Here is a 25,400-nt window from a genome sequence, read left to right on the forward strand (position 1 = left end):
AAACCACACAAAGGAATTACAAGAAAACTACAGATCAATATCTCTCATGTACATGAAAGTAAAAGTCCTCAACAAAATATTAAAATATGTCAAATCAAGTATATACCACAACCAAATGGAATTTATTCCAGATATCAAAACTGGTTCAACAGTCAAAAACCAATTAGTCTATCACATTAATAGGATAAAGAAAAATAACACAAGCATTTCAACAGGTGCAGAAAAAATGTTTGACAAAATCCAACATCCATTCAAGATAAAACTCTCAGCAAACTAGGATAAAGAAAAAATTCCTTACTTTTATAAAAAAAAAAAAATTTAGGGAATTCCCTGAAGGTTGTTCAGTGGTTAGGACTCTGAGCTTCCACTGTAGGGGGCACAGGGTTGATCCCTGTTCAGGGAACTAAGATCCCAAATGCTGTGCAGCACAGACAAAAAAAAAAAAAATTACAAAAAATCTACAGTTCATGTCATATTTAATAGTGTAAAACTTGAAGGCTTCCTGCTGAGAGCAAGAACAAGATGTCTCCTCTAACCACTGCTATTTAACATTGTATATGAAGTCCCCACTTGTTCAATGAGATAAGAAAATATATGTATACAGATTAGGAAAGAAGAAATTAAACTTTGTTCACAGATGATATGATCACCTATACACACAAACTGAAAAAAACAACAAAGAAACTCCTGGAACTAACAAGCACTTTTAGAAAGGCTCCAAGATAGTTAATTACACAAAAGTCAGTAACTTTCCTATATACCATGAACACAGGGAGTTAAAAATCATTACCGTTTACATTAGTGCCTTCCAAAAATGTAGGTAAGATGTGCAAACTGATGAAACATATGTAAGAACTATATGAGGAAAACTATTAAACTCATATGAACAAAAACAAAGAAGAACTAAATAAAAGAGATATTCCATGTCTGTGGATTATTAAGATTCAACATTGTCAAGACATCAATTCTTTTAAACTTGATCTACAGATTTAATTCAATTCCAAGCAAAATCCCAATAAGTTATTTTGTGGATATGGACAAATTCTGAAATTTACACAGAAAGGAAAAAGATTCCGAATATACAACTCAATATTGAAGGAAAAGAGCAGAGTTGAAAGACTGACAAAATCTGCCTTTAAGACTTAGTATAAAGCTACACAATATTAAAGATAGTGTGGTTTTGGTGGAAGAATAGACAAATAAATATATGGTCAACTAATCTTTGACAAAGGAGCAAAGGCAATGTAATGGAGCAAAGATGGTCTTTTTAAACTGGAAACAACTAGACAACATCCTCATGCCCCCTCCTCCATCCTCAAAAAAAAGGATTCTAGACACAGGTCAAACACACTTCACAAATATCAACTCAAACGAATCATAGACCTAATATAACATACAAACTGCAAAACTCCTATAAGATAACATAGAAGAAAACCTAGATGACCTTGAGTACAGCAGTGACTCACGAAATAAACAATAAGCAGGACTTCATTAAATTTTAAAACTTCTGGTCTACAAAAAAGAATATCAAGAGAAGTGGAAGACAAGCCATATACTGGGAGAAAATATTTGCAAAAGACATCTGATAAAGAACTATTATCTAAAATATACAAAGAACTCTTAACACTCAACAATAAGAAAACAAGCAATCTGATTTAAAATAGGCAAAAGACTTGAACGAACACCTCAGAAAAGGAGATACACAGATAGCAGACATAATAAAATATATTCAATCTCATATGTCTTCAAGGAAATGTAAATTAAAACACAAGATACTATTATATACCTATTAGAATAGTTAAAATCCAAAACACCAATGACACCAAAGGTTGATGAGAATTTGGTAACAGGAACTCTCATTCACTGCTGCTGGGAATGCAGAATGAGAGAGCCACCTTGGAAGACAATTTGGTAGCTTCTCACAAAATTATACATACTTTTACTATATGATTCAGTAATTACACTCTTTGGTATTTACCCAAAGGAGCTGAAAATACATGTCCACACAAAAACCTACACATAGATATTTCCAGCAGCTTTATTCATAGCTGCCAAAATTTGGAAGCAACCTAGGTGTCCTTCAGTTTGGTGAATGGACAAACTGTGGTTCATCCAGAGAATGGAATATTACTCAGTCCTAAGAAAACAAACAAGCTGTCAAGACATGAAAAGACATGGAGTAAATTTAAATGTATATTACTAACTGAAAGATGCTAATTTTTAGAAAGTTACATACTATATTACTCTAACCATATGACATTATCTTTCTTCTTCAGTCATATCTGACTCTTTGCAACCCCATGGATTCTCGTCAAAGGGATTCTCCAGGCAACACTGCTGGAGTGGGCTGCCATGCTCTCCTCCAGAGGATCTTTCCAACCCAGGGATCAAACTTGTATCTCCTGCATTGGCAGGTGGGTTCTTTAACACTGATGCTTTTGAACTGGAGAAGACTCTTTGGTGCTGGAGAAGACTCTTGAGAGTCCCTTGGACTGCAAGCAGATCCAACCAGTCCATTCTAAAGGAGATCAATCCTGGGTGTTCATTGGAAGGACTGATGCTAAAGCTGAAACTCCAATACTTTGGCCACCTCGTGCGATGAGTTGACTCACTGGAAAAGACTCTGATGCTGGGAGGGATTGGGGGTGGGAGGAGAAGGGGACGACAGAGAATGAGATTGCTGGATGGCATCACCGACTCGATGGACATGAGTTTGAGTGAACTCCGGGAGTTGGTGATGGACAGGGAGGCCTGGTGTGCTGTGATTCACGGGGTCGCAGAGTCGGACACGACTGAGCGACTGAACTGAACTGAACTGAATATTCTGTTGTATGTATGTACCATATCTTTTTTATCCATTCTTCTGTCAATGGACATTTTCAACAATATGACATATTGAAAAAGGCAAAACTATGGAGACAGCAATGGAGCAGTGATTGTCCATCCTTAGAGGGGAGGGAGGGACAAACAGGCAGAACACAGGATCTCTAGGGCAGCATTATCTATTCTGTATGATACGACAATGGTAGATACATGGTATTTAACATTTGTCAAAACCCATGGAGTGTACAACATCAAAGGGGCTCTGTGACAATCTAGAAGGGTGGGATGGGGAGGGAGATGGGAGGGAGGGGACATGGGTATACCTATGACTGATTCTTGTTGATGTATGACAGAAACCCACAAAATTCTGTAAAGCAATTGTCCTTCAATTAAAAAAATGAATAAAGTGGCAAAAAAAAAGCTAACCCTAATGTAAAACCATGTATTTGGGGTGATAATGATGTACCAAGACAAGCTCATTAACTATAACAAATGTTTCTCTATGATATGGGATGTATATAATGAGAGAAGTTATAGGTGTGCTGTTGTTTAGTTGCTAAGTCATTTCCAACTCTTTTGTGACCCTATGGACTATAGTCCACCAGGTTCCTCTGTCCATGGAATTCTCCATGGAAGAATACTGGAGTGGGTAGCCATTTCCTTTTCTAGGAGATCTTTCCAACTCAGGGATTAAACCTGCATCTCCTGCATTGCAGGCAGATCTTTTACTGCTGAGCCACCAGGGAAGCCCTTATAGGTGTATAGGAACAAAATATAAATAAATATTTGTAAAAGAACAATAAAAAACATGAAATCATAAATCTAACTAATAAACAGATTAAAAGACTTAGCAAAACAACAATACCATAAAAGTTTTAAATATATGTTGTTTTTCAACTTGTCTGAATATAGGTTAGCAAAAGCCAGAAGAAGTTTCTGTTGTTTGCAACCAAAAGGACTTGACACAGAAACCTTTCCAGAATTCGGCATAAGATAGTTTTAAAAAATTTATACCAAAAAAAAAAAAAATACAATAAACAATAAGATAAACAACCATGAGAAAATATTCAGTTCAGTTCAATTCAGTCGCTCAGTCGTGTCTGACTCTTTGCGACCTCATGAATCACAGCATGCCAGGCCTCCCTGTCCATCACCAACTCCCGGAGTTCACTCAAACTCATGTCCATCGAGTTGGTGATGCCATCCAGTCATCTCATTCTCTGTCGTCCCCGTCTCCTCCCACCCCCAATTCCTCTCAGCATCAGACTCTTTTCCAGTAAGTCAACTCATCGCATGAGGTGGCCAAAGTATTGGAGTTTCAGCTTTAGCATCAGTCCTTCCAATGAACACCCAGGGTTGATCTCCTTTAGAATGGAATGGTTAGATCTCCTTGCAGTCCAAGGGTCTCTCAAGAGTCTTCTCCAGCACCACAGTTCAAAAGCATCAATTCTTCAGCGATCAGCTTTCTTCACAGTCCAACTCTCACAGCCATACATGACCACGGGAAAAACCATAGTCTTGACTAGACGGACCTTGGTTGGCAAAGTAATGTCTCTGCTTTTTAATATGCTATCTAGGTTGGTCATAACTTTCCTTCCAAGGAGTAAGCGTCTTTTAATTTCCTGGCTGCAATCAGCATCTGCAGTGATTTTAGCACTGTGTAAATAAAGTATAAGTCCATATTATAGTAAAAACTCCTATACATAAACAAAAATGTAGAACTAGCACCATAGAAATTTAGACAATATATATGAACAAGTAATTCATAAAAGAAGAAATATACATATCTAATAAACATATGAAAAAAATTCAACCTCTCTAGCAATAAAGAAACACAAATTAAATAATCATGAAGTAACGTTTTTTTTTTTACCAAGAAAAAAAGTGAAAACTTGAGAAAACTTAAAACGATTCCAATACTAACAAGATCTAAGAAAATGGCCACTTTACAAACTATTGGCCAAATATAAATTAACCCTATCTTCTCAAAGGACAATTTGGTATAATGTCCATCAAAATCTTAAATTGGCGTTTACTTTCTTTTCAGCAATTTCACTTCCAGGAATTGACCCTATGGAAAAACATATGTACACAAGAATATAAATATAAATACTATGTGTAGTCATAAATACCGGAAATAATCTAAACGTTGAAAAGAGAAATGGTTCAGTAAATTATAGCATATTCTTAGTAAGGAAGACATTGTAGCAGTTAAGAATAAGATAGATCTATATGTATTAACATGGAACAATTTCCAGAATATAAAATTAAGTGGTAAAAGTCACACATACTTTTAATATATTACATTAAAAACTAGTCTATTAAAAAATAGTTTTAAAATTACATAGTTTAAATATATTACAAACATTTTAAAAATATACCTTTAATAAAGCTTAAGGAACAATGAAGGATCTAGAAACATACACCAAAACATTAAAAGTATTATTTTTTATTTCTAGTGAAAGAAAGTAATCAGAAGAATAAAAAAGGACTTTCTTGCATTTTCTTCTATATATTTATTTTGTATGTTTGTGTATTATTCATATAATTATTAAATAAAGTAAACTATAACACTAAACAAAAGAATCTGACAAGCAAAAACCCTCCATATTTAAATTTTTAAACTAAATACTTCAATTTTTTAATTTTTCCACTCAAATATGATTAAATACTTTTTCAGACCTGAAATTCAAGAAAACAAAATTTTCCTAGCCAAAGAGTAAGAACTGATATTTAATATAATTATTTAAATTTGTAATAAAATTTAAGACAAGTACTTAATCCTAAGAGATTTAAGAAAACTCTACAAGGACACAATGTTCAATATATTCATTAGTTCATTGTTTACGACATCAACTGTTGATAATTTAAAGTTGAAAAATATTCATTCAAAGGAAAAGTCATGAAATAACAGCAAAAATGCTTTTGTGTAAGTGTCTATATAAGCTCAATGAGGTGTCTTTAGGCAGAATAAATTGCTGATTGGACTTGACCAGCATTAGGAACCCAATCTCTGATTTTACTCCAGCTTTATTGATTTAGAATCATGTGCCAGTTTTAATGTTTTGGCAACCTTTTCATAACATGAAAGCCTTATTCTATAAATCTAAATAGTCAAGGACATCTAAAACAAATATTAAATATAAAAACTACCAAAATTCACCTGATTTTTTATAGATAAAACTTTCTAATGATAAAATTAAGATATAAAGCTGGAGAAAAGTAAAAATCAACCCATCTCAACTTATAGTTACTAAATTAATTGGTTTCTAGTTATTCAGATGGATAGAGGAGGCTGGCAGGCTACAGTCCACAGGGTCACAAGAGTTAATCATGACTTAGGGACTAAACCACCACCACCAATGATTCAGATAGAAACATAGCCTCAAAGGAATGTTCAGATTATATCTAGGAATCATACTTAGTAATCAGTAATAATTAATGAACAAATTCAAATGTATCAAGGTATAAATTATACTTGATATAGAGAAATTCTAGAAAAACAAAAGTCAAATCTATTTTCTGTACTTTTCTTCCAAACTAAATAAATGATAGAAAAGAATAACATACTCTAACCTTTCTGTTTTGGATTCATTGTCAATTTTGTACTGTTCAAAATCTTGGCTAAGAGACTGTAGTTTTTCTTGAAGTCTCTTTTCACGTTCTATACTTCCTTGATAAAATTTCATCTCTTTTTCCATTGCTTTTACTTTTTCTTCCATAGCCTTAAACTCATGTAGAATTAGATAGCTGACTCCACAGTACTTACAAACTTTTTCTTCAGGAGACATCTATAAAATAGAACATACATTTACTGAAATGGTACTTTTTTATTTCTAAAAAATAAAGTTCAACTGAAGATGTTATTGCAACTATCTTGGCCAAATGAAGTAAATGTATATTGTGCTCTGCCGTGGAGTAATAATTACAACACTTCATAAAATTTTTTAAAATGGCACTGACAAAATCTTGGAATTAGAATAGGATCTTTCAGAGTAATAATTTCTCCACAGTATCTCTAAGAAAGATTTACCCTTGAAATATCTGCCATAAAATAAAACTTTTTGATGAAACTATCTTTACAATTCTTGCTTTAAGATGAATTTTCCCTGATATGGGAAGAAATCACTGGTCTTTCACTGCCAACTGCACTGTGATCCTGGAGATGGCTCTTAGCTTATTCAGACTCCTTTTTCCTCATCTATACAATTATGGCATTGGGCCAAATGAGTTCTCAGTTCCTGTTCAGTTTTAACCTTTTATGATTTGCACAGAATTTAACATTCTGTCATAAAACCACAAATAGAAGAAACACTTTGAACTTAATCTCTTCTCCCTAAATCAGTTCTTCTCCCCCTCAGGTAGGTATAGTTATACCTATTTTACAGATAAGAACAAAGGGACTGCTGAAGTTAAATAACCAGCTGATAAGTGAAGAAGCTGACATTAAACCCAAGTCTATTTTAAAACCAGCACTTATGCCTGTAATCATTTGTATCATATTTATCTACCATGTGAATGTCTGCTAAATTCTCTTACTTCCTTCAGATGAAATGCTTATATATCTTTGGCCAGATACAGGGAGTGAAAAATAGAATTTTAGTGAAGTCAAGAGAGACATAATTCTTTTTTCTGTATCAAGTATACAAATATTCCTCAAGCAGCCTCTACCTGTCTTGCTTTTTCATAAAGATAAGAGAGATTCATTAAATATTTGCTTCAGGGCACTAAAACTAAAGCAACTCTTGGACTATACAAAGAATGCTTACTCTTAATGCAACTTTGTTAAGACTATAGAAACTGCTCCTATAATTAAGACTGATGCCACCATATATGCCTATCAATGCCATCTACCATATGTGCCTATACCTCATGCAACGAGTTGACTCACTGGAAAAGAGTCTGATGCTGGGAGGGATTGGGGGTGGGAGGAGACAGGGACGACAGAGAATGAGATGGCTGGATGGCATCACCGACTCGATGGACATGAGTTTGAGTGAACTCTGGGAGCTGGTGATAGACAGGGAGGCCTGGCGTGCTGTGATTCATGGGGTCGCAAAGAGTCGGGCACGACTGAGTGACTGAACTGACCTGAACTGATGCCATTATAAAAGAGTTACTTGAAACAAACTAATAATAACTTTTATAGCTATTTTCATTTAAACTTAATAAAAATTTCAAATTAAAAACTATGATATACACGGGATATATATGAATGATTACATCAGTCATCTAACTGCGACTGACACCAAATTTATAGATTTATGAAACAAGTTTGAAAGAAATCATAAAGATAACCTGGCTGAAGCGTGGATGTGTTCATTGACTATTCCAACCTACATAAGTTGTTATCCAGAGTCTATCTCAGCACTCAAAAATGATGGGAAACTACTTTGTAAAACAGCCTGTTTCATCTTCTGATTGTTTTGTCTATGAGGAAATTCTTTCTCATGCTGACCCCAAATCTGCTTCCCTGGTGCATCTACCAGTCCTAGACCACCTAGTAACCATAAGGAATAACCAGATCTTTTTCTAATATTTAAAGACAGTTATTAGGAACTCTGCTGCTGCTAAGTCACTTCAGTCGTGTCCAACTCTGTGTGACCCCATAGACGGCAGCCCACCAGGCTCCCCTGTCCCTGGGATTCTCCAGGCAAGAACACTGGAGTGGGTTGCCATTTCCTTCTCCAATGTGTGAAAGTGAAAAGTGAAAGTAAAGTCGCTCAGTCGTGTCTGACCCTTAGCGACCCCATGGACTGCAGCCCACCAGGCTCCTCCATCCATGGGATTTTCTAGGCAAGAGTACTGGAGTGGCTTGCCATTGCCTTCTCCGATTAGGAACTCTACATATCTTTTAATTCTTTAAGTCAATACTTCCAATTCCTTCAGCTATTTTGCATAATGACACGGTTTTGAATTTCTTTCTCAGTCTAGATAATTTTTTCTAAACATGTTCCAGTGATCTACATCTATTTCAAAGTATGGAGTCCAGAATTGAATACTACTGTTGGTCTCACTAAAGCAGAATAAGAGTGGACCCGTATTTCCCTCATTATAAAATCTCATTAATAATACCATTAGTAACATCATTTAATACAATCAGATCACAATGGTCTTCTGTATTTTTATCAATTATATGTTGCTATTATATACTATAACTGGCTTTTATGTTAAATAAAACCCCTACCCAAAAACACACTGCAGTGTAAAACCATGTCCCACTATACTGAATATACCAAGCCATTCCTTCCCACTTATGTCCCCTTTTGTAGAGAGTCCACCTTCCATAGTCCTGGCTACTCTGGAAATATGACTAATACCCCCTCCAACAATCCACCCTAGCATGGCTGAGTGATGAATGAAGCTTGGACATCTGACCTAGAAAAACCAAGTTCTGAGCTGGGATGAGCTAGCTGAGACTGTAAGTGTTGAAGACCAGGCAATTAGGACATCTTCAGCACAGCCAGAATATATAAGGATCACATGCAAGGTACAGAGTAAGCCACATTACTGGGATGAGAGAGAAGAATGAGCAAACACACACAGAGAAAATGAGAAAAAGACATTGCAGATCCAGTGTAAGACAGAAAGAAATTGAACCAGATACTGTCTCATACCCAATGACCTTCCACTTCCTTACTCCAGTCCCTGCTAAGACTTAATTGCCCTACTTGCCTTTTGGAATCCATACCCAATAGTCTTCCACTATTCTCACTTTTCCCCCTAAAGCTACCTATTCCTTACAACCAATAACCCTCATTTTCTTATGTGAGCATTTAGCTTTTCAGATGCAAATGCAGAAAAACAAATATAATTGTAAATATAAATAAATAAAATTTTAATGTATATACATTTACATAGGTATGTATGTTTTAGACTCAAACTTTAGTTAAGTGACTTTGTATCCAGAAAATTCTAAGCTTTGTCTCTTCTGCAAAACTGATTCTGGCAAGTTGTTTTATGCATCTAATTTACTGATCAAGAATGTTGAATATGAGTTCTACCCTCAATATAAGGTTGAGGGTAGAACTCTATAGCATGTCATATCTGCTTGGTTTGGTCTGGGGGTGGTTTAGTTGCTAAGTCATGTCTGACTCTTGTAACACCATGGACTGTAGCCCACCAGGCTCCTCTGTCCATAAGATTCTCCAGGCAAGAATACTGGAATGGGTTGCCATTTCCTTCTCATATCTGCTTGGTTAATACTAAACCCATTACTCAGCACATTACAGATACAGTGTTTCACCTGGCTACTAAATAACCCAATGACGTGGGTAACCTGTCTATATTTATTCATACGGCCTTTAGGAATATTAAGATAAACTTTGTCAAATGCTTTCATAAATTCCATATATTTTATGTCAACTACAGTTCCTAAATCTAGTGACTGCACAAAATGGAATGGCAAAGCCTACATGCTGGTTCTATTCAAGAACATAAAATTGGCTCAAGGGTTATTGTCTTCTCTAACATGCTCACAAATTGCCCTTTAATATAGTCTAGAATCTTGTCTGGGAGTTCACTGGTAGTAATTTACGGTCATTCTATACATGGAATGGTATTTGTATGTTATCCTCTTGCTGCTGCTGCTGCTAAGTCACTTCAGTCATGTCTGACTCTGTGTGACCCCATAGACGGAAGCCCATCAGGCTCCCCCTTCCCTGGGATTCTCCAGGCAAGAACACTGGAGTGGGTTGCCATTTCCTTCTCCAATGTGTGAAAGTGAAAAGTGAAAGTGAAGTCGCTCAGTCGTGTCTGACCCTTAGTGACCCCATGGACTGCAGCCTACCAGGCTCCTCCATCCATGGGATTTTCTAGGCAAGAGTACTGGAGTGGCTTGCCATTGCCTTACTATCTACATATTCTCAAAGATCACCAAGAGTGGCTCTGCAATCCTATTGAAATATACTATCAGTCCCCAGGAATATAATTCATCCAGGTCAGGAGACCTGAACTAATGAAGAACATATGCGTATTTTCTTACAGTCCCTTTGCCCATCATGAGTTTTGGTTCCTTTTCATCAATTTAAAAATTCTTACTCTCAAGAACTTTCATCCTTAGCCTATTAACCAGTTCTTTCCCTGCTCCTGGGAAAATGCCATGTCCTTATTTTAAAGAAAACTCTTGCTGGATAGAGCTTATTTGCAGCCTGATGTATAAAACACAAATCGTATAAACTTCAAAATTGTGAAAATTATTAGAATGTTATTCTACCATAGTAAGCATGGTGGGAAAAGCTGAAATAAGTGAAATATACATGCTATAAAACAGACTTCTAGATGTTCAGCATAGGAAGCCAAAATATGATATTTACTATAATCTAGGAAACAAAACAATTACAAAATAAATAATAAATTCATAAGAGTAGTCTCTAGGTTTCATGTAGTACAACCTAAGTCACTGATGATTTACGTGCAACAAGTATACTGAACAAAGGTTTCAGGGCTATTAAATTGTAAATAGTTTTCGGTAAGTAAAACTGCAACAGTAAAATGTAATAACACTTTCAAATTCTTTGTATCTGTATAGGCTAATTACTTAGGTCATTTCTGTGAAACTTGAGGAGATATGAAATACTATAATTATGTTCCCAAATTAAGTAAGTAAACCTTAGCTGTTTTTTGTGAAATATAATTTGTGCGCCATTCTTATAACTTGGTGTTGCATCATGTCATTTTTTAAGTAAAATAATGACATGTTGTCATTCTTGAGAAAAGAGCTATCATTAGCAGGATGTTTTTCCTTTTCACAAGATGCACTTTGGAGGAGGCATCAACAAATGCAGTATATTAAACAAATGTGGAGCCATTTAAAAATAAATTTGTAAACTATACTTCTCAAATGCAATATTTGTACTTTTAAAATTATAGTCATTTAATATAAAAATGATGCAAAATTTTTAAAAGGTTAAATTCAGGCTTCAGATCCTCTTCAAATCTACTATGCTTCAAGTGGAAAAAACACTCAGTAACCTCCTAGTGCAGTAGTTTGAGCATTCTTTGGCATTGCCTTTCTTTGGGATTGGAATGAAAACTGACCTCCAGTCCTGTGGCCACTGCTGAGTTTTCCAAATTTGCTGGCATATTGAGTGCAGCACTTTCACAGCATCATCTTTCCGGATTTGAAATAGCTCAACTGGAATTCCATCACCTCCACTAGCTTTGTTCGTAGTGATGCTTCCGAAGGCCCACTTGATTTCACATTCCAGGATGTCTGGCTCTTCGTGAGTGATCACACCATCGTGATTATCTGGGTTGTGAAGATCTTTTTTGTACAGTTCTTCTGTGTATTTTGCCACCTCTTCTTAATATCTTCTGCTTCTGTTAGGTCCTTACCATTTCTGTCCTTTATCGAGCCCATCTTTGCATGAAATGTTCCCTTGGTATCTCTAATTTTCTTGAAGAGATCTCTAGTCTTTCCCATTCTGTTGATTTCCTCCATTTCTTTGCATTGATCGCTGAGGAAGGCTTTCTTTTCTCTCCTTGCTATTCTTTGGAACTCTGCATTCAGATGCTTATATCTTTCCTTTTCTCCTTTGCTTTTCGCTTCTCTTCTTTTCACAATTATTTGTAAGGCCTCCTCAGACAGCCATTTTGCTTTTTTGCATTTCTTTTCCATGGGGATGGTCTTGATCCCTGTCTCCTGTAGAATGTCACGAATCTCTGTCCATAGTTCATCAGGCACTATGTCTATCAGATCTAGTCCCTTAAATCTATTTCTCACTTCCACTGTATAATCATAAGGGATTTGTTCAAGCAGATGTTCAAGCTGGTTTTAGAAGAGGCAGAGGAACCAGAGATCAAATTGCCAACATCTGAAAGCTATGGTTTTTCCCGTGGTCATGTATGGATGTGAGAGTTGAACTGTGAAGAAAGCTGATCGCCGAAGAATTGATGCTTCTGAACTGTGGTGTTGTAGAAGACTCTTGAGAGTCCCTTGGACTGCAAGGAGATCCAACCAGTCCATTCTACAGGAGATCAATCCTGGGTGTTCATTGGAAGGACTGATACTAAAGCTGAAACTCCAATACTTTGGCCATCTCATGCGACGAGTTGACTCACTGGAAAAGACTCATGCTGGGAAATGTTGGGGGCGGGAGGAGACGGGGAAGACCGAGAATGAGATGGCTGGATGGCATCACCGACTCTGTGGACATGAGTTTGATTGAACTCCGGGAGTTGGTGATGGACAGGGAGGCCTGGCGTGCTATGATTTATGGGGTTGCGGAGAGTTGGACATGACTGAGTGACTGAACTGAACTGAAATGATGGATCATTGAAAAAGCAAAAGAGTTCCAGAAAAACATCTATTTCTGCTTTATTGACTATGCCAAAACCTTTCACTGTGTGGATCACAATAAACTGTGGAAAATTCTGAAAGAGATGGGAATACCAGACCACCTGACCTGCCTCTTGAGAAATCTATATGCAAGTCAGGAAGCAACAGTTAGAACTGGACATGGAACAACAGACTGGTTCCAAATAGGAAAAGGAGTATGTCAAGGCTGTATATTGTCATCCTGTTTATTTAACTTATATGCAGAATAAATCATGAGAAATGCTGGGCTGGAAGAAGCACAAGCTGGAATCAAGATTGCTGGGAGAAATATCAATAACCTCAGATATGCAGATGACACCACCCTTATGGAAGAAAGTGAAGAGGAACTATAAAGCCTCTTGATGAAAGTAAAATAGGAGAGTGAAAAAGTTGGCTTAAAGCTCAACATTCAGAAAACTAAGATCATGGCATCTGGTCCCATCACTTCATGGGAAATAGATAGGGAAACAGTGGAAACAGCGTCAGACGTTTTTTTTTTGGTCTCCAAAATCACTGCAGGTGGTGACTTCAGCCATGAAATTGAAAGATGCTTACTCCTTGGAAGGAAAGTTATGACCAACCTAGACAGCATATTATAAAGCAGAGACATTACTTTGCCAACAAAGGTTCATCTAGTCAAGGCTATGGTTTTTCCAGTGGTCATGTATGGATGTGAGAGTTGGACTATAAAGAAAGCTGAGGGCCGAAGAATTGATGCTTTTAAACTGTGGTGTTCAAGAAGACTCTTGAGAGTCCCTTGGAGTGCAAGGAGATCCAACCAGTCCATCCTAAAGGAGATCAGTCCTGGGTGTTCATTGGAAGGACTGATATTAAAGCTGAAACTCCAGTACTTTGGCCACCTCATGCGAAGAGTCGACACATTGGAAAAGACTCTGATGCTGAGAGGGATTGGGGGAAGGAGGAGAAGGGGACGACAGAGCATGAGATGGCAGGATGGCATCATCGACTTGATGCATATGAGTTTGGGTGAACTCCGGGAGTTGGTGATGGACAGGGAGGCCTGGCGTTCTGCAATTCATGGGGTCACAAATAGTCGGACACGACTGAGCAATTGTACTGAACTGAACCTCCTAGTACCCAAGTGAGGCATTCTCTGCTCAAAAAAATTGTTCTCCCTTCCTTTCCCCACCCATTCCATGCTTTCTATGCTTGCATAAGGAGGAAAGAAATAGGAAAATTTTTACTGCTGTAAAAATGACAGCACATATAAAATGTTAACTTTTCTAATAAGTTTTATGTTAAAAAAGATACCTTTACTCAAAACAACGAGTGTCTAGCTGCTGCTACTACTAAGTCACTTCAGTTGTGTCCGACTCTGTGTGACCCCATAGACGGAAGCCCACCAGGCTCCCCCGTCCCTGGCATTCTCCAGGCAAGAACACTGGAGTGGGTTGCCATTTCCTTCTCCAATGTGTGAAAGTGAAGTCGCTCAGTCGTGTCCGACCCATAGCGACCCCACAGACTGCAGCCTACCAGGCTCCTCCATCCATGGGGTTTTCTAGGCAGGAGTACTGGAGTGGCTTGCCATTGCCTTCTTCGAGTGTCTAGCTAGTGAATTTTATTCAGATTGGGGGAAACATTTTCAGACAGAACAGAGGACCTTTTTAGTCATTAGTAACACAGACCGCCTGACCAGTTCATAAGGCCATCAAAACCCTTCCTTTCAATAAGTCCAGCAGTACTACCAACTTAAAAACCACTTTGGTAAAGACCATCTACCCAAAACCCCTATTTCCAGCAATATGTGCTTTTCTAAGATATAAACAGTATTTGTTCTCAAATTTATACGAAAAGGCAAAGGAACTAGAAAAGCTAAAAGAGTACTGAAAAACAAGAATAAAGTGGGAAAAGTATTTTACCTGATTTCAAGACATACTATTGCTACAGTAATCAATACAACGTGGTATTGGTCAAAGGATAGACACATAGATCAAATGGAATAGAATAGAGAAGCTAGAAATAGATCAAAATAAATATGCCAAACTGATTTTTGGCAGAGGTACAAAAGCAACTCAGTAAAGGAAAAACATGGAGAAGGAAATGGCAACCCACTCCAGTGTTCTTGCCTGGAGAATCCCAGGGACGGGGGAGCCTGGTGGGCTTCCGTCTATGGGGTCACACAGAGTCAGACATGACTGAAGTGACTTAGCAGCAAAGGAAAAACAACCTTTTTAGCAAATGGTCTTATAACGAATGGATACCCATAGGCTAAAAATAATAATAAAAATTAAAAATAAAAGAATTTCAAACCAAACCACACACCCCATTAACTTAATTAACTTACAATGGATCATGGACTAAAATAAACAACATAAAAATATGATTTTAGAAGAAAAAAGCCTAGGAAGAAATACTCAGGATCTAAACTAGGCACAGCTTTTACACTTGATACCAAAAGCATGATCTACAGAAGGAAAAACTGATAATCTGAATTGCAAAATTTAAAACTTCTGCTCTGTAAAACACTCTGTAAAGAGGATGAAATGACAAGCTACAGACTTGGAAAAAAAGATTTGCAAGCCACATATTTGACAAAGGACCAGTACCTAGATTATATAAAGAACTCTCAAAACTCAATAGTTTAAAAAAAAATCAAATTAAAAAATGGTTAAGAAATATTTCACCTTAGAGGACACACGGATGCCAAATAAGCACATGAAAAAATAGTCAATATCATTAGTCATTAAGAAAATGCAAATTAAAACCACAATAAGCTATCACTGCACACCTATAAGAAAGATTATAATAAAAATTAATGACAGCAGCACAATATATTTAAAGTGATAAAAGGGGAAAACCTGCAACCAAGAATACTCTATCAAGAAAGGCTTTCATTCAGATTTGATGGAGAGATCAAACGTTTTATACACAAGCAAAAGCTAAAAGAGCTTAACACCACCAAGCCAACTTTACAAGAAATATTAATGTGATTTCTATAAGTAAAAAAGAAAAAAAGGCCACAACTAGAAATATGAGTATTACAAAGGGAAAAAGCTCATTGGTAAAGGCAAATATATAGTAAAGAAAGGAAATGAACAGAAATAAAGTTTGTAGAAAGGTTAAAAAACAAAAGTAAGAAAATCACCTATACCCACAATAAGCAGTTAAGAGATACACAAAACAATCAGATGTGAAATATTGTGCTAAAAAGAATAATAGTGAGGGGAGGAGAGTACAAATGCAAGGGTGTTAAAATGCATTTGAAATTAAAAGGTCTACAATTTAAGACTATATCAGTTCAGTTCAGTCACTCAGTTGTGTCCGACTCTTTGCGACCCCATGAATCGCAGTACGCCAGGCCTCCCTGTCCATCAACAACTCCCGGAGTCCACCCAAACCCATGTCCATTGAGTTGGCAATGCCATCCAACCATCTCATCCTCTCTCATCCCCTTCTCCTCCTGCCCTCAATCTTTCCCAGCATCAGGGTCTTTTCAAATGAGTCAGCTCTTCACATCAGGTGGCCAAAGTATTGGAGTTTCAGCTTCAACATCAGTCCTTCCAATGAACACCCAGGACTGATCTCCTTTAGGATGGACAGGTTGGATCTCCTTGTAGTCCAAGGGACTCTCAAGAGTCTTCTCCAACAACACAGTTCAAAAGCATCAATTCTTTGGCGCTCAGCTTTCTTTATAGTCCAACTTTCACATCCATACGTGACCACTGGAAAAACCATAGCCTTGAGAAGACGGACTTTTGTTGGCAAAGTAATGTCTCTGCTTTTTAATATGCTGTCTAGATTGGTCATAACTTCCCTTCCAAGGAGTAAGCATCTTTTAATTTCATGGCTGCAATCACCATCTGCAGTGATTTTGGAGCCCAGAAAAATAAAGTCAGCCACTGCTGTTGCTGCTAAGTCACTTCAGTCGTGTCCGACTCTGTGTGACCCCATAGACGGCAGGCCGCCAGGCTCCCCCATCCCTGGGATTCTCCAGGCAAGAACACTGGATTGGGTTGCCATTTCCTTCTCCAATGCATGAAAGTGAAAAGTGAAAGTGAAGTCGCTCAGTCGTGTCCGACTCTTCACGACCCCATGGACTGCAGCCTACCAGGCTCCTCTGCCCATGGATTTTCCAGGCAAGAGCACTGGAGTGGGTTGCCATTTCCTTTTCCAATACATGTGTGCAAGCTAAGTTGCTTCAGTCGTGTCCGACTCTGTGCAACCCTACTGACAGCAGCCCACTAGTCTCCTCTGTCTAAGGGATTCTCTAGGCAAGAATACTGGAGTGGGTTGCCATTTCCATATATATATATAGCTATATATAAGCCTCATGGTAAACCACAAACCAAAAGTTGATAATAGACACAAACATACACACACAAAAAGGAATCCAAACAGAGCACTAAAGATAGTCATCAAACCACAAGAGAAAAGAACAAAAGAAAGGAACAACAAAGATCTGAAAAAAATTAACAAAATGACAATAAGAACATAGATATCAATAATTACTTTAAATATAACTGGATTAGATGCTCCAATCAAAACACCTGGAGTGGTTCAATGGAAACAAAAACCAGATCAGTATATATGCTGCCTACAACAGTCTTACTTCAGACCTAAAGACACAAACAGATTGAAAATGAAGGGATAGAAAAAGGTATTCATTGCAAATGGAAATTAAAAGAAAGCCAGGTTGGCAATACTTACATAAGATAAAATAGGCTTTAAAATAAAGAATGTTACAAGAGACAAACACATTAAATGATCAAGTGCTCAATCCAAGAACATATAATAATCACAAATATACATAAGCTCTAATATAGGAGCACCTAAATATATAAAGCAAATACTAACAGATATAAAGGAAGAAATTGACAATAACACAATAATAGTAGGGGATTTTACATCACACTTACATCAATGGACAGATCATCCAAGCAGAAAATTAATCAGGAAACACTGGCCTTAAATTACAAACTAAACCAGATGAACTTAATAGATATACATAGAACATACCATCAAAAAGCAGAATATGCTTCTTTTCAAGTGCCTAGAAACATTCTCCAGACAGTTCACATACTAGGCCACAAAACAAAATTTGGAAAATTTAAGAAAACTGAAATCATATCAAGTGTCTTTTCCAGCCACAATACTATGAGACTAGAAATCAATTACAAGGGGAAAAAAATGTAAAAAAAAAAAATGTGGAGGCTAAAGAATATGCTACTAAACAACCGATGGTTCACTGAAGAAATAAAAAAAGAAATTAAAAATTACTTGGAAAAAAGAAACTTAAAATTTCTTTTAATTTTAAAAAAAGAAATTTAAAATTACAAAAATTAAATGAAAATGAAAAGAAAACAAAAGGACACAGAAAAAGAGGGCAGTTTATAGCAACAGAAGTTTAACTCAGGAAACAAGAAATATCTCAAATAAACAACCTAACCTTACACCTAAAGGAACTAGAAAAAGAAAACCAAATAAAACCCAAAGTTAGTAGAATGAAAAACCATAAAGATGAGATCAGAAACAAGTTAAATGGAGGCTCTAAAAATTATAGAGAAGATCAGTACAACTAAGCACTAGTTCTTTGAAAAGGTAAACAGAATTGATAAACCTTTAGCCAGACTCACCAAGAAAAAAGAGAAAAGACAAAAATCAATAAAATCAGAAATGAAAAAGGAGAAGTTACAACCAACATCATAGAAATACAAAAGATTGTAAGTGACTACTAAGAACAACTATATGCCAATAAAATGGATGACCTAGAAGAAATGGACAAATTCCCAGAAATCTACAATTTCTAGGAAACAGGACTCCCATGACTGAAACAGGAAGAAACAGAAACTGTAACAGACAAACTACCAATAATGAAATTGAATCAATTATTTTAAAACTCAGGAAAAAAAAAAGTCCAAGACCAGATGGCTTCTCAAGTGAACTTCACCAAACACTTAGAGAAGAGTTAACACCTATCTTCCTCAAACTATTCCAAAAAACTGCACAGGAAGGAATGCTTTCATACATTCTATGAGGCCGGCCTCACCCTTATATTAAACCCAGACAAAAGAAACTACAGGCCAATATCACTGAGAAACATAGATGCAAAAGTCCTCAACAAAATATTATTAAACTGAACCTAACAATACATTACAAGGATCATAAACCATGACCACGTGGGATTTATCCTAGGGTTGCAAAGATTTTTCAATATCTGTATATCAATCAATGTAATACACCACATTAACAAATTGAAGAATAAGGACTATATGATCACCTTGAGCTCACTTCAGTTGCTCATTCATGTCCGACTCTTTGCAACCCCATGAACCGCAGCACACCAGGCCTCCCTGTCCATCAACAATTCCCAGAGTCCACCCAAACCCATGTCCACTGAGTCGGTGATGCCATCCAAAATCTTATCCTCTGTTGTTCCCTTCTCCTCCTGCCCTCAATATTTCCCAGCATCAAGGTCTTTTCAAATGAGTCAGTTCTTCGCATAAGGTGGCCAAAGTATTGGAGTTTCAGCTTCAACATCAGTCCTTCCAATGAACACCCAGGATTGATCTCCTTTAGAATGGACAGGTTGGATCTCCTTGCAGTCCAAGGGACTCTCAAGAGCCTTCTCCAAAACCACAGTTCAAAAGCATCAATTCTTCGGCACTCAGCTTTCTTTACAGTCCAACTCTCACATCCATACATGACTACTGGAAAAAACATAGCCTTGACTAGACAGACCTTTGTTGACAAAGTAATGTCTCTGCTTTTTAATATGCTATCTAGGTTGGTCATAACTTTTCTTCCAAGGAGTAAGTGTCTTTTAATTTCATGGCTGCAATCAGCATCTGCAGTGATTTTGGAGCCCAAAAAAATAAAGTCTGACACTGTTTCCCTATCTATTTCCCATGAAGTGATGGGACCAGATGCCATGATCTTAGTTTTCTGAATGTTGAGCTTTAAGCCAACTTTTTCATTCTCCTCTTTCACTTTCATCAAGAGGCTCTTTAGTTCTTCTTCACTTTCTGCCATAAGGGTGGTGTCATCTGCATATCTGAGGTTATTGATATTTCTCCCGGCAATATCCCAGCAATTCCAGCTTGTGCTTCTTCCAGCCCAGCGTTTCTCATGATGTACTCTGCATATAAGTTAAATAAGCAGGGTGACAATATACAACTTTGATGTACTCCTTTTCCTATTTGGACCCAGTCTGTTGTTCCATGTCCAGTTCTAACTGTTGCTTCCTGACCTGCATACAGGTTTCTCAAGAGGCAGGTCAGGTGGTCTGGTATTCCCATCTCTTTCAGAATTTTCCACAGTTTATTATGATCCACACAAAGGCTTTGGTATAGTTAATAAAGCAGAAATAGATGTTTTCCTGGAACTCTCTTGCTTTTTCAATGAGCCAGCAAATGTTGGCAGTTTGATCTCTGGTTCCTCTGCCTTTTCTAAAACCAGCTTGAACATCTGGAAGTTCACAATTCACGTATTGCTGAAGCCTGGCTTGGAGAATTTTGAGCATGACTTTACTAGCATGTGAGATGAGTGCAATCGTGCAGTAGTTTGAGCATTCTTTGGCATTGCCTTTCTTTGGGATTGGAATGAAAACTGACCTTTTCCAGTCCTTTGGCCACCGCTGAGTTTTCCAAATTTGCTGGCATATTGAGTGCAGCACTTTCACAGCATCATCTTTCAAGATTTGAAATAGCTCAACTGGAATTCCATCACTTCCACTAGCTTTGTTTGTAGTGATGCTTCCTAAGACCCACTTGACTTCACATTCCAGGATGTCTGGTTCCAGGTGAGTGATCACGCCATCGTGATTATCTGGGTTGTGAAGATCTTTTTTGTACAGTTCTTCTGTATATTTTGCCACCTCTTCTTAATATCTTCTGCTTCTGTTACAGCCCTACCATTTCTGTCCTTTATTGTGCCCATCTTTGCACGAAATGTTCCCTTGGTATCTTTAATTTTCTTGGAGAGATCTCTAGTCTTTCCCATTCTATTATTTTCCTCTATTTCTTTGCATTGATTGCTGAGGAAGGCTTTCTTATCTCTCCTTGCTATTCTTTGAAACTCTGAATTTATAATAGGTACAAAATCTCGACAAAATTCAACAGCCATTTATGATAAAAACTCTTACGAAGTGAGTTTATATATAACATACCTCAACATGATAAAGGCCGTGTATGACAAGCCCAAAGCTAACATCATACTCAACAGTGAAAGTATTTCCTCTGATATTAGGAATAAGATGGTGTCCATTCTTGCCACTTTTATTCAACATAGTATTGGAAGTCTTAACCATGGCAATCAGGTAAGAAAAAAAATAAAAGAATTCTAATTGTAAAGGAAGAAGTAAAACTGTCATGGTTTGCAAATGACACAATATTATCCATAGAAAATCCTAAGGATACCACCAAAAACCTACTAGAGCTCATCAATGAATTCAGTAAAGTTGAAAGATAAAAAAAATGAATGTACAGAAATCTGTTGCAATTCTATATACTAACAATAAACTATCAGAAAGAGAAATTAACAGTCATATCAAAAAGAATAAAATTAACCCAGGAATAAACCTACCTGAAGATCTAGGGAAAACTATGAGACACTGATGAAAGAAACTGATAATGAAACAAACAGATGAAAAGATATACCATGTCATGGACTGTAAGAATATTGTTTAAGTGACCATACTACCAAAGGCAATCTTCACATTCGATGTAATTCCTATCAAAATATCAATGGCATTTTTCATAGAACTACAACAGTTTTATAAATTGTATAGAAATACAAAAGACCCTCGATAGCTAGAATAATATTGAGAAAGAACAAAACTAGAGGTATCATGTTCCCTGACTTCAAACTATAATGCAAAGCTACAGCAATCAAAACAGTATGGTTCTGGTACAAAACAGTAAACAAACAGACACATAGATCATTGCAACAGAAGAGAGAGTCCTGAAACAAATTAACACACTTATGGTCAATTAATCTACTACAAAGGCAACAAGAATATACAGTAGAAAATAGGATAAGACAGTCCCTTCAATAAGCACTGCTGGGAAAATAGGACAGTTACATGTAAAAAAAATGAAACCTGAACCTTTTCTAACACCATATACAAAAATAAACTCAAACTGGATTAAAGACCTACATATAAGACCAGAAATTATTAAACTCCTAGAAGAAAACAGACAAAAACTCTCTTTGACATAAATCATAACAATATTGTTTGATCTTTATTCTAAAGCAAACAAAAGCAAACATAAGTAAATGAGATCTAATCAAGCTGAAAAGCTTTTGCATAGCAAAGGAAACCTTCAACAACAACAAAAAGACAACCTATGGAATGGGAAAAATATTTGCAAATGATACGACTGATAAGGGATTAATAATCAAAATACAAACAGCTCATAGAACTTGATATAAAAAGAAAACCCAATTTAAAAACAGAAAACCTGAATAAATCTTTTTCTATAGAATACATACAGATGGCAAATAGGCACTTGAAAAGATGCTCAACACCGTTAATCATCAGAGAAATGAAAATTAAAAATCACAAAGATATCATCTCATACCTATTAAGAATGGCTAACACACACAAAAAAATTAACAAAAGTGGGAGAAGATGCAGGGAAGAACAAATCCTCAGACACTGTTGGTGGAAATGTAAATTGGTGCAACCACTTTTGCAAACAGAATGGAGGTTTCTCAAAAAAAAAAAAAAACCCTAAAATAGAACTACCATATGATACAGCAATTCCAGTCCTGGGTGTATATCCAGAAGAAAATGAAAATACTAATTCAAAAAGATACATGTACCACAATGTTCACAGTAGCATTATTTACAATACCCAAGATATGGAAACAACTTAAGTATCCATCAACAGATGAACAGATAAAGAAGATGTGAATGGAATATTACTCAGCCATTAAAAGAATGAAATTTTGCCATCTGCAACAAGCATGGACTTGAAGAGTACTATGCTGGGTGGAGTAAGTCAGACAAAGATAAATATTATATGATATCACATATATGTAGAATCTAAAAAATACAACAGACTACTGAATATACCAAAAAGGAAATAGAATCACAGATAAAGAGAACATGCTAGTGGTTACCAGTGGGGAGGGGGAAAGGAAAAGGGGCAAGTTAGGGATAGGGGATTAAGAGATATAAACTACTATATATAAAATAAATAAGCCACAAGGATATGCTGTACACCTGAAACATATAATTTTGCACATTAACTATATCTCAATAAAACTTTTTTCAACCAATGACAATATCAAATACTAAACATGCAGAGAAACTGGATCACTCATATACTGCTGGTGAGGATGTAAAATGTTACAGCCCTCTGGAAAAGTTTGGCAGTGTTTAGAAAACTAAACATGCAACTACCAAACAATCTAGCAATTGTACTTGAGCATTTATCCTATGAAAATAAAAACACAAGTTCACATAAAAACCTGTACACTAATATTTACTGCAACTATATACATAATAGCCCCAAACAGGAAAAACTCAGATGTTCTTCAACAGGTTAAATAAATTGCAGTAGATTTATACCATGGAATGCTACTCAGCAATACAAAGGAATAAGCTACAAATATATACAATATGTATAAAACTCCAGAAAATTACACTGATTCAAAAAAGAAACTAATCCAAAGACTACATATTGCATAATCCCATTTTTATAACATTCTTGAGGTGACAAAATTATTGGGAGATCAAATCACTGGTTGCTAGAGGTCATGAACTGGGGGTAGGAGAGTGGAGTCATGTGAAAGCAAAGGTTGAGGTGAATGTAGCTATAAAAGGGCAACATGAGGAATCTTTGTTGTCACAGAATCCTTAACTGTGTCAATGTCAATGTCTGGTTGTGATATCTAGTAGAGTTTTACCAGATGTTACCATTGGAGTAAGTTGGGGGAAGGGTACATGAGATCTACTGGTATTTCTCACAACTGCTTGTGAGTTTACAATGATCTTAAAATAAAAGGCTTGGTTTCAAAATAATAAAATATAAATAAAGCTGGTACTAAAATGCTAGAGATTAATCCAGAGAAATTTCAATAAGCAATTTTAAGAAGTGTTGTTTTCATATATAAATTATACATGACATGCCTATGTTTAGATTTAAATTTACCTCCAAAGTATATTTATCCCAACACCTATTTTTCTAGAAAACTTCACCTTAGTAAATTCTGGGACTCTCTATGGCCAGGCAGCAAAAGTATTTTGGACTACAAATTAACAAATACAGATTTTTCAATATTCATAGTTATTTCTTCAAAAAAAAGTTTTCCCTAATGAACTCTCTTGGGTCACAATATTAAGTGAACAGTCTCTTCAAAAATTATACAGCTTCTTATGTCTTTTGTTATGTTTCAAAACTACAATTGCTTAAAAAGACAACACATACCCCCACACACATAGACATATCACTACTTTTCCAGGATAATAGTGCTAATGTTTCAATGACGATTTTCTCTCCTTTTACTCTACTTTAATTCAACACAAAATCTGATCCTAGCCACAGTGGCCCAAAATGACCTGGAAAATTAAGTTTATTTTTTCTGGCAATGACAACCTGTGCTTGGAAATATAAAACTGTTATTCTGAATAAATTTCAAAGTTCCAAAGTACTAAAATTACTGAAACAGGACAAAATGAGCTGTTGCTGGTAGGGAAAGGGATTGTTATCCCAGAAAGAACAGTGTGCTCTCCAGCCCTTGCACTGCCACTTCTGTATTATAAAATAAACAACTCCGGTCTCTTTATTTTACTTTGTGTCCTGTGATAATAAATATCTCCTGAGGCTAAAATCCTATTAAAAGTGCTCATTTTGTCACCATTAAAATATAACAAGAGACCAGTGCTACTTTTGCAAAATAACTTATTTTTCCACTGATTTGTTGAGGTTGTTCTGACTTCTGTGTATATCTTCTAGCAAAACAGCAAAAAGGAATATTACTCATTGTTCTTCTTTTTAAAAAGAGTCCATATGTTTCTGAAATAGGTGCACATTCAGGAAGGGAAGAAATACAGAATTATTATTTTGCTAATCTATAAGTGTTTTAGTTTTAATTGTGGCAATAAAACACTAAACACAAAGTGTACTATCATGACAAGTGCATTCTGCTTTCAGTCTGCTAGATAAAAATTCCAGCAAAGCTGCTACTTATTGGAAGTCAGAAACAGGTAGGAGTCAACTTTGTGTCGAGAGTATATTTAGAGATATAGTCTAAGTACCTAAAGAAGTAAGCTGTAGAGTCCATCAGCAGACAA

General features: G+C 36.3%; 1 protein-coding gene across 1 annotated transcript in view; it reads right to left on the reverse strand.

Moving 5' to 3' along the window:
• LEKR1 (leucine, glutamate and lysine rich 1) overlaps window positions 1-25,400 on the reverse strand; it is a 237,816-nt gene that overhangs the window by 208,250 nt on the left and 4,166 nt on the right. The window contains exon 2 of the mRNA XM_055411122.2: window positions 6,400-6,614. Within this exon, the coding sequence (XP_055267097.2) occupies window positions 6,400-6,614 (215 nt within the window). The remainder of the gene's footprint in view (window positions 1-6,399; window positions 6,615-25,400) is intronic.

Source organism: Moschus berezovskii, chromosome 1 (genome assembly GCF_049115385.1).
Source record: "Moschus berezovskii isolate FMDL1 chromosome 1, NW_MosBer_1.0, whole genome shotgun sequence".
NCBI classification, from domain to species: domain Eukaryota; kingdom Metazoa; phylum Chordata; class Mammalia; order Artiodactyla; family Moschidae; genus Moschus; species Moschus berezovskii.